The sequence below is a fragment of the Oncorhynchus keta genome, unplaced genomic scaffold (assembly GCF_023373465.1).
Source record: "Oncorhynchus keta strain PuntledgeMale-10-30-2019 unplaced genomic scaffold, Oket_V2 Un_scaffold_5279_pilon_pilon, whole genome shotgun sequence".
NCBI lineage: Eukaryota > Metazoa > Chordata > Actinopteri > Salmoniformes > Salmonidae > Oncorhynchus > Oncorhynchus keta.
The window spans coordinates 62,403-72,500 of NW_026290958.1; the positions used below are offsets into that span (position 1 = coordinate 62,403).

The window sequence follows — 10,098 nt, forward strand, 5'->3', positions numbered from 1 at the left end:
AAAAGTAGTGCACTACATGGGGGAATAAGGAGTTAAAAAGTAGTGCACTACATGGGGGAATAAGGTGTTAAAAAGTAGTGCACTACATGGGGGAATAAGGAGTTAAAAAGTAGTGCACTACATGGGGGGAATAAGGAGTTAAAAAGTAGTGCACTACATGGGGGAATAAGGAGTTAAAAAGTAGTGCACTACATGGGGGGAATAAGGAGTTAAAAGTAGTGCACTACATGGGGGGAATAAGGTGTTAAAAAGTAGTGTACTACATGGGGGGAATAAGGAGTTAAAAAGTAGTGTACTACATGGGGGAATAAGGAGTTAAAAAGTAGTGCACTACATGGGGGAATAAGGAGTTAAAAAGTAGTGTACTACATGGGGGGAATAAGGAGTTAAAAAGTAGTGTACTACATGGGGGGAATAAGGAGTTAAAAAGTAGTGCACTACATGGGGGAATAAGGAGTTAAAAAGTAGTGCACTACATGGGGGAATAAGGAGTTAAAAAGTAGTGCACTACATGGGGGGAATAAGGAGTTAAAAAGTAGTGCACTACATGGGGGAATAAGGAGTTAAAAAGTAGTGCACTACATGGGGGGAATAAGGAGTTAAAAAGTAGTGCACTACATGGGGGGGGAATAAGGAGTTAAAAAGTAGTGCATTACATGGGGGAATAAGGTGTTAAAAAGTAGTGCACTACATGGGGGGGAATAAGGAGTTAAAAAGTAGTGCACTACATGGGGGGAATAAGGAGTTAAAAAGTAGTGTACTACATGGGGGGAATAAGGTGTTAAAAAGTAGTGCACTACATGGGGGGATAAGGAGTTAAAAAGTAGTGCACTACATGGGGGGAATAAGGTGTTAAAAAGTAGTGCACTACATGGGGGAATAAGGAGTTAAAAAGTAGTGCACTACATGGGGGAATAAGGTGTTAAAAAGTAGTGCACTACATGGGGGAATAAGGAGTTAAAAAGTAGTGCACTACATGGGGGGAATAAGGAGTTAAAAAGTAGTGCACTACATGGGGGGTAAGGAGTTAAAAAGTAGTGCACTACATGGGGGGAATAAGGAGTTAAAAAGTAGTGCACTACATGGGGGGAATAAGGAGTTAAAAAGTAGTGCACTACATGGGGGAATAAGGTGTTAAAAAGTAGTGCACTACATGGGGGGAATAAGGAGTTAAAAAGTAGTGCACTACATGGGGGGGAATAAGGTGTTAAAAAGTAGTGCACTACATGGGGGAATAAGGTGTTAAAAAGTAGTGCACTACATGGGGGGGGATAAGGAGTTAAAAAGTAGTGTACTACATGGGGGGATAAGGTGTTAAAAAGTAGTGTACTACATAGGGAATAGGCTGTTCAGAGAGAGAGAAGACCTCTATAGCCATGCTACTGTATTGCTGCTGTGTGACTGAAGGTGCCATGTTTCTGATCAGATCTTCCTGGTCTCAGATCTGCTTGTCGTTGGAGTTCAATTCCTCTGACTATTATTGGGACAAGATTTGGCTCTAAAATACAAACCGGGCATCCCAAATGGCACCCCGTTCCCATTTATATTGAGCTACCCTAATGGGCCCTGGTCAGAAGTAGTATACTATATAGGGAATAGGGTTCTGGTCTAAAGTAGTATACTATATAGGGAATAGGGTTCTGGTCTAAAGTAGTGCACTATATAGGGAATAGGGCTCTGGTCTAAAGTAGTATACTATATAGGGAATATGGTTCTGGTCTAAAGTAGTATACTATATAGGGAATATGGTTCTGGTCTAAAGTAGTATACTATATAGGGAACAGGGTTCTGGTCTAAAGTAGTATACTATATAGGGAATAGGGCTCTGGTCTAAAGTAGTATACTATATAGGGAATATGGTTCTGGTCTAAAGTAGTATACTATAATAGGGAATAGGGCTCTGGTCTAAAGTAGTATACTATAATAGGGCTCTGGTCTAAAGTAGTATACTATATAGGGAATAGGTTTCTGGTCTAAAGTAGTATACTATAATAGGGCTCTGGTCTAAAGTAGTATACTATATAGGGAATAGGTTTCTGGTCTAAAGTAGTATACTATATAGGGAATATGGTTCTGGTCTAAAGTAGTATACTATAATAGGGAATATGGTTCTGGTCTAAAGTAGTATACTATATAGGGAACAGGGTTCTGGTCTAAAGTAGTATACTATATAGGGAATAGGGCTCTGGTCTAAAGTAGTATACTATATAGGGAATATGGTTCTGGTCTAAAGTAGTATACTATAATAGGGAATAGGGCTCTGGTCTAAAGTAGTATACTATAATAGGGCTCTGGTCTAAAGTAGTATACTATATAGGGAATAGGTTTCTGGTCTAAAGTAGTATACTATATAGGGAATAGGTTTCTGGTCTAAAGTAGTATACTATATAGGGAATAGGTTTCTGGTCTAAAGTAGTATACTATATAGGGAATAGGTTTCTGGTCAGAAGCTGTGCACTATTAGGGAATAGGGTGCCATTTGGGATGTAGATATACAGATCTGGGACCAGTCTTAAAGTTTGACTACAGAGCCAGAAGGATATTTTCAGAGAAGAAGGCGCCTTACACATCTACTTTAGATTGATGTGTTTTTCATTCATTAACTTATAAAAGGAAGTTCATAATATATGTCAGTTCTTTATGTGTTATTTAGTTTTTTTAACTAAATTATATGGATTTAAAACTTGAGGATTGAATATCGGCACTGATAAAAATGTATCTATTTATTTGAAACTTCTCCCTCTTGTTCATTTTACGGCTAAATTTAAAACAGAAGAAAATATTACACAGCAGTTTTTTCTCTTTTGAGTGAATGGAAATGTTTTGGATGTTTAAAAAAATATGTGTATTAATAATGTATAGTTAGTTTTACCACTGTTTTGCTTATTGTGAGCCTACGTCAGAACAAACAACTTGTTTTCCCCAAAGTCGGCGGTAAAACCCTCTGTTCTCCACCCGGGGTATTCCGGAATATCCAAACTCCGGTTCCAGAATGAATTATAATATCCAAACTCCGGTTCCAGAATGAATTATAATATCCAAACTCCGGTTCCGGAATGAATTATAATATCCAAACTCCGGTTCCGGAATGAATTATAATATCCAAACTCCGGTTCCAAACTCCGGTTCCAGAATGAATTATAATATCCAAACTCCGGTTCCAGAATGAATTATAATATCCAAACTCCGGTTCCAGAATGAATTATAATATCCAAACTCCGGTTCCAGAATGAATTATAATATCCAAACTCCGGTTCCAGAATGAATTATAATATCCAAACTCCGGTTCCAGAATGAATTATAATATCCAAACTCCGGTTCCGGAATGAATTATAATATCCAAACTCCGGTTCCGGAATGAATTATAAACAGTTCCGTCTTGTATGGAAAGAGATGTGCAGATCTCTGCTGTTTGTTTGTTCTGTTTTCTCCAGAGTTTTCTAGTAAAAATGTTCTCTGTTCTTGTACGACAACCAGGCATATTTCCCTGTTTTCAATAAGTTGCAAATTGTACATTGCTCTTGGAAAATTAAATATTTAATACAATAAAAGTCTTACTAGTTAGTCGTACTTGTTGTAAAGCCTGGTCCCAGATCTGTTTGTGGTGTTGCCAAACCCATCTGTCATTGTCAAGGAGTTGGTTTAATTAACACTGTCAAACAGACTGGCTCTCAGGCTAACTTGTCATTGTGCTGTTTGGTTTGGGGTCTATGAGAAGTGCTGAGTCATTGTCAAGGAGTTGGTTTAATATAATATAATAATATATGCAATTTAGCAGACGCTTTTATCCAAAGCTAACTTAGTCATGTGTGCATACATTCTGGTTATGGGTGGTCCCATGGAATCGAACCCACTACCCTGGCGTTCAAGCGCCATGCTCTACCAACTGAGCTACAGAAGGACCACCCTGTCAAACAGACTGGCTCTCAGGCTAACTTGTCATTGTGCTGTTTGGTTTGGGGTCTATGAGAAGTGCTGAGTCATTGTCAAGGAGGGAATGGCTCTCATTGTCAAACAGACTGGCTCTCAGGCTAACTTGTCATTGTGCTGAGTCATTGTATGATTAACTATGACTAGTGTTGTACTCGGCTGCTCCACCCAAGGAGTTGTCTGAAGTGTGGCCTCTGGGGAGCATCACCCTCTGGGTTGGGAACAGAGCGTTCTTGGCTTGCCTGGGTTGCACTTAACCTTTATTTAAATAGACATATCAGTTAAAGAACACATTCTTATTTTCAATGATGGCCTAGGAACAGTGGGTTAACTGCCTTGTTCAGGGGCAGAACGACAGATTTTTACGTTTGTCAGCTCGGGGATTTGATTCGGTTGTAAGTCCAACGCTCTAACCACTAGACTTCTCTGTCGTCCAGAGAACCTATATAAACTCATCTCTCACTAAGGACGCATCTCACTTGTCAAGAGGCCTTGTCTCCTTTCATTCTATCCTTGTCTCCTTGCCTCCTTCACTCCTTTGCTTATTTCCATATGGATACAGAGTTACACTCCCGACTCGTACAAAAGCATCATAAGTATTTATTTTTTTATTAAAACAAAAGTGTTAAAAGGCAACATAGTCATAGAATCTCTAAACTTCTACACAGCAGGCAGTTAGTTCCATAGGATGTGTGTATTATCAACATGCCTGAAGGAAAAACTCAGTTTAATGTCCCAAACTGGCACTCTGTTCCCTAGATAGTAGACTACTTTTGACCAGGGCCCTATAGGCCCAAAGTAGTGCACTATATAGGGAATATGGTGCCATTTGGGACTAACAAGAGTCAGTGGAACATACAATATAACATTTTTAACATAATACAAAATAAAAAATACCATTTTATATTGAAATAAAAATAAATAACGTGATGCATTGAAGTGCAGTGGAATCATCTCAATATTCCCCAATCTTTTCCTTTAGCACCTAGAACCAATAGAACGGTTCTCTGGTAGAACCTCTTGCTCAAAACGCCGATCTCCGTACAATTGAGTGTTGTGATTCTTCCTGATTTTAATTAGGCATTTCTGACCATTTTGTCCTCTATTGAAATAGAATTGAAACGGACCTAGCCATCTCCTAGCCAAAACCCCAACTGTTCATGTTGTCCTGATCACATCCCTGATAAAGGCTCTCATAGAATCTCGTGCTGGAACCTGTACCTTATTTCTCTCTACTATAACCAGCCTAGGACAGCACAGTCATGCTTCCATAGTCCATTACTATAACCAGCCTAGGACAGCACAGTCATGCTTCCATAGTCCATTACTATAACCAGCCTAGGACAGCACAGTCATGCTTCCACAGTCCATTACTATAACCAGCCTAGGACAGCACAGTCATGCTTCCACAGTCCATTACTATAACCAGCCTAGGACAGCACAGTCATGCTTCCACAGTCCATTACTATAACCAGCCTAGGACAGCACAGTCATGCTTCCACAGTCCATTACTATAACCAGCCAGCACAGTATGCTTCCACAGACAGCAGCCAGACAGCATGCTTCCACAGTCCATTACTATAACCAGCCTAGGACAGCACAGTCATGCTTCCATAGTCCATTACTATAACCAGCCTAGGACAGCACAGTCATGCTTCCATAGTCCATTACTATAACCAGCCTAGGACAGCACAGTCATGCTTCCATAGTCCCATAACCAGTCCAGTCATGCTTAGTCCTATAACCAGCCTAGGACAGCACAGTCATGCTTCCATAGTCCATTACTATAACCAGCCTAGGACAGCACAGTCATGCTTCCATAGTCCATTACTATAACCAGCCTAGGACAGCACAGTCATGCTTCCATAGTCCATTACTATAACCAGCCTAGGACAGCACAGTCATGCTTCCATAGTCCATAGTAGGACAGCACCATTAGTCTATAACCAGCCTAGGACAGCACAGTCATGCTTCCATAGTCCATTACTATAACCAGCCTAGGACAGCACAGTCATGCTTCCACAGTCCATTACTATAACCAGCCTAGGACAGCACAGTCATGCTTCCACAGTCCATTACTATAACCAGCCTAGGACAGCACAGTCATGCTTCCATAGTCCATTACTATAACCAGCCTAGGACAGCACAGTCATGCTTCCATAGTCCATTACTATAACCAGCCTAGGACAGCACAGTCATGCTTCCATAGTCCATTACTATAACCAGCCTAGGACAGCACAGTCATGCTTCCACAGTCCATTACTATCAGCAGCTCTGTGTTAATGCACTGACGGAACCTTCCGGAGTGTTCTACAGCCTGAGTGTTCTAATCAATATCACTCAAGGTTCTTAACTGTAAAAAGCAGAGCTCTCTTCTGTCCTCCCTCACTCTATCCTGCTTTCCTCCCCCCGTCTCCTCCCTCGCTCCACCATCATAGGTAAAGGAGGCCGTCTCACCCTGTAGTGTAACTTGACCCTAGTCCAGGGTTGCATTCAAGAGGGCATCGTTTGTTACGTACAGCAGAATACACGTTCACTGTGCTTTGTCCTTCACCTACTGACTCCACACAGCACTCCATGGTGACGATATGAATTAGGAATCCCATTCCTGGTGGAATGAGTAGCATACCAGGGACGACAACACACATCGGAGTATCTTAGTAGTACTTTGCTTACAAAAAAATATGTCATACAGAATCATATTTCATAATGTTTGTGTTGATCAACATTAAAAAACAGACACTTAGTAACCTTTTGACCAATCAGATGAGAGAACCGTCGACGGGATGCGTTATTATATTATTGTATTACATTGACATGTCATTCAATATGTTTGATTCATATTTTGGGGCCAGGAGTTTGGCCATATTCATATCCAACATGTCCAGTTTCCTTCCAACCAGTCATCAAAATAAAAAAGGTCTGATGTCATAACTCCTTAGAGATGCCGTTGACATGACAACACAAAACAGTGTTATTAGATGAATTATAAAACCAGTTAAATCATGTGGGGGGGGTTTATGTTAGGAGGAGGGTAAAAAGACGTCAAACAAGAATGTAAACTGGACTCTTAGGGGTGTAGTTGGAGTGGAGGGAGGATTTTGGGGTCTGGAATTAGAAGTTGCCCCTAACCACAGATCTAGGATCAGACTAGTCTACGTCTAACCAGAGTTTATGGCATTCTATTCCCTACATAGTACACTACTTTTACCCAGAGCTTATGGCATTCTGTACACTACATAGTACACTACTTTTAACCAGAGCTTATGGCATCCTATTCCCTACATAGTACACTACTTTTAACCAGAGCTTATGGCATTCTGTACACTACATAGTACACTACTTTTAACCAGAGCGTATGGCATTCTGTACACTACATAGTGCACTACTTAGGAAATAATCTGCCATTTGGAACACGCCCATATCTGTCCCTAGAACTGTGGTCACAAACATCTTCTACCTCCTCTGCTGTCATTTGGGGAGGAGATGTTGCAGGTAGCCTGAGTGCCAGTCTGTCTGTGCCATCATGCCTACGGTTTGTGTCGGCACAAACAGACCTGCTACCAGGCTATTGTAGGTGGTCTCAACTCCCCTTGGTCGCCGTGGGTTACTTCCGTTTGCTCTTGTTGTCGGTGGTTTGGAACACGCTGGAGGCCGACATGAGGTTCTCGATGTACTGGCCTAGAACCTGGTTCTCCGACTTCAACTTCAGGTTCTCCTCTTTGACCGCATCCACACGTGCTGACAGGTCTGGAACAACAGAGGTACGGGACTTAGAACAAGACAGACCAGTGTTTCCCCTAGATAATCGTTTTTAAGGCTGGGTGCAACAGAGGTACGGGACTTAGAACAAGACAGACCAGTGTTTCCCCTAGATAATCGTTTTTAAGGCTGGGTGCAACAGAGGTACGGGACTTAGAACAAGACAGACCAGTGTTTCCCCTAGATAATCGTTTTTAAGGCTGGGTGCAACAGAGGTACGGGACTTAGAACAAGACAGACCAGTGTTTCCCCTAGATAATCGTTTTTAAGGCTGGGTGCAACAGAGGTACGGGACTTAGAACAAGACAGACCAGTGTTTCCCCTAGATAATCGTTTTTAAGGCTGGGTGCAACAGAGGTACGGGACTTAGAACAAGACAGACCAGTGTTTCCCCTAGATAATCGTTTTTAAGGCTGGGTGCAACAGAGGTACGGGACTTAGAACAAGACAGACCAGTGTTTCCCCTAGATAATCGTTTTTAAGGCTGGGTGCAACAGAGGTACGGGACTTAGAACAAGACAGACCAGTGTTTCCCCTAGATAATCGTTTTTAAGGCTGGGTGCAACAGAGGTACGGGACTTAGAACAAGACAGACCAGTGTTTCCCCTAGATAATCGTTTTTAAGGCTGGGTGCAACAGAGGTACGGGACTTAGAACAAGACAGACCAGTGTTTCCCCTAGATAATCGTTTTTAAGGCTGGGTGCAACAGAGGTTGACAGGGAGGCCACCCCGCCTAAGTAATGATGGATGAAACGCCAATACAGAAACCTCCTGATAGCTTATTCCACATCAATGCCAAATACTCCTCCCTGCCAGACTAGACTGTTAGCTTATTCCACATCAATGCCAAATACTCCCTGCCAGAATACTGTTTTAGCTTATTCCACATCAATGCCAAATACTCCTCCCTGCCAGACTAGACCGAATGTTTTAGCTTATTCCATCCACATCAATGCCAAATACTCCTCCCTGCCAGACAAGACTGAATGTTTTAGCTTATTCCACATCAATGCCAAATACTCCTCCCTGCCAGACTAGACTGTTTTAGCTTATTCCACATCAATGCCAAATACTCCTCCCTGCCAGACTAGACTGTTTTAGCTTATTCCACATCAATGCCAAATACTCCTCCCTGCCAGACTAGACTGTTTTAGCTTATTCCACATCAATGCCAAATACTCCTCCCTGCCAGACTAGACTGTTTTAGCTTATTCCACATCAATGCCAAATACTCCTCCCTGCCAGACTAGACTGTTTTAGCTTATTCCACATCAATGCCAAATACTCCTCCCTGCCAGACTAGACTGTTTTAGCTTATTCCACATCAATGACAAATGCTCCTCCCTGCCAGACAAGACTGTTTTAGCTTATTCCACATCAATGCCAAATACTCCTCCCTACCAGACTAGACTGTTCTAGCTTATTCCACATCAATGCCAAATACTCCTCCCTGCCAGACTAGACCGTTTTAGCTTATTCCACATCAATGCCAAATACTCCTCCCTGCCAGACTAGACTGTTTTAGCTTATTCCACATCAATGCCAAATACAGAGAGGAGAGACATGAACACACCTTCCACTGTGTAACAGAGAGGAGAGACATGAACACACCTTTCACTGTGTAACAGAGAGGAGAGACATGAACACACCTTCCACTGTGTAACAGAGAGGAGACATGAACACACCTTCCACTGTGTAACACAGAGGAGACATGAACACACCTTCCACTGTGTAACAGAGAGGAGAGACATGAACACACCTTCCACTGTGTAACAGAGAGGAGAGACATGAACACACCTTCCACTGTGTAACAGAGAGGAGAGACATGAACACACCTTCCACTGTGTAACAGAGAGACATGAACACACCTTCCACTGTGTAACAGAGAGGAGAGACATGAACACACCTTCCACTGTGTAACAGAGAGGAGAGACATGAACACACCTTCCACTGTGTAACAGAGAGACATGAATACACCTTCCACTGTGTAACAGAGAGACATGAACACACCTTCCACTGTGTAACAGAGAGGAGAGACATGAACACACCTTCCACTGTGTAACAGAGAGGAGAGACATGAACACACCTTCCACTGTGTAACAGAGAGACATGAATACACCTTCCACTGTGTAACAGAGAGGAGAGACATGAACACACCTTCCACTGTGTAACAGAGAGGAGAGACATGAACACACCTTCCACTGTGTAACAGAGGAGAGACATGAACACACCTTCCACTGTGTAACAGAGGAGAGACATGAACACACCTTCCACTGTGTAACAGAGGAGAGACATGAACACACCTTCCACTGTGTAACAGAGGAGAGACATGAACACACCTTCCACTGTGTAACAGAGGAGAGACATGAACACACCTTCCACTGTGTAACAGAGAGGAGAGACAT

At 42.1% G+C, this 10,098-nt stretch overlaps 1 protein-coding gene and 2 long non-coding RNA genes across 21 annotated transcripts in view; 1 reads left to right on the top strand and 2 right to left on the bottom strand.

The window, feature by feature from the left end:
* The first annotated feature begins 95 nt into the window (after positions 1-95).
* Positions 96-3,115, top strand: LOC127929015 (uncharacterized). Of its 11 annotated transcripts, XR_008133206.1 has the most exons (5): positions 658-778; positions 814-849; positions 1,025-1,106; positions 1,323-1,964; positions 1,996-3,115. It is a non-coding gene; the product is annotated as an uncharacterized LOC127929015 (long non-coding RNA). The 11 variants fall into 11 exon arrangements; XR_008133201.1 differs by lacking the exons at positions 814-849; positions 1,025-1,106 and adding an exon at positions 1,168-1,204 and having other exon boundaries at positions 643-778; positions 1,312-1,964; XR_008133204.1 differs by lacking the exon at positions 814-849.
* Positions 3,116-5,881: 2,766 nt separating this feature from the next.
* The window catches only part of scoca (short coiled-coil protein a), a 13,436-nt gene continuing 9,219 nt past the window's right edge, over positions 5,882-10,098 (bottom strand). For all 4 annotated transcript variants that reach the window (XM_052516648.1, XM_052516647.1, XM_052516651.1 and 1 more), the window contains exon 4: positions 5,882-7,680. In XM_052516648.1, coding sequence (XP_052372608.1) covers positions 7,538-7,680 — 143 coding nt within the window. In that variant the 3' untranslated portion in view covers positions 5,882-7,537. The remainder of the gene's footprint in view (positions 7,681-10,098) is intronic.
* LOC127929019 (uncharacterized) overlaps positions 7,691-10,098 on the bottom strand; it is a 2,497-nt gene continuing 89 nt past the window's right edge. Inside the window, exons 1-5 of one of the 6 annotated variants that reach the window (XR_008133221.1) lie at positions 10,069-10,098; positions 9,671-9,888; positions 9,562-9,637; positions 9,415-9,528; positions 7,691-9,304 (exon numbers count right to left, since the gene is read on the bottom strand). The exon at positions 10,069-10,098 is cut by the window's right edge and continues 89 nt beyond it. This is a non-coding gene — a long non-coding RNA (uncharacterized LOC127929019). Of the gene's footprint in view, positions 9,305-9,414; positions 9,889-10,068 lie in introns of all 6 variants that reach the window. The other 5 variants (XR_008133218.1, XR_008133220.1, XR_008133216.1 and 2 more) reach the window with 5 other exon arrangements.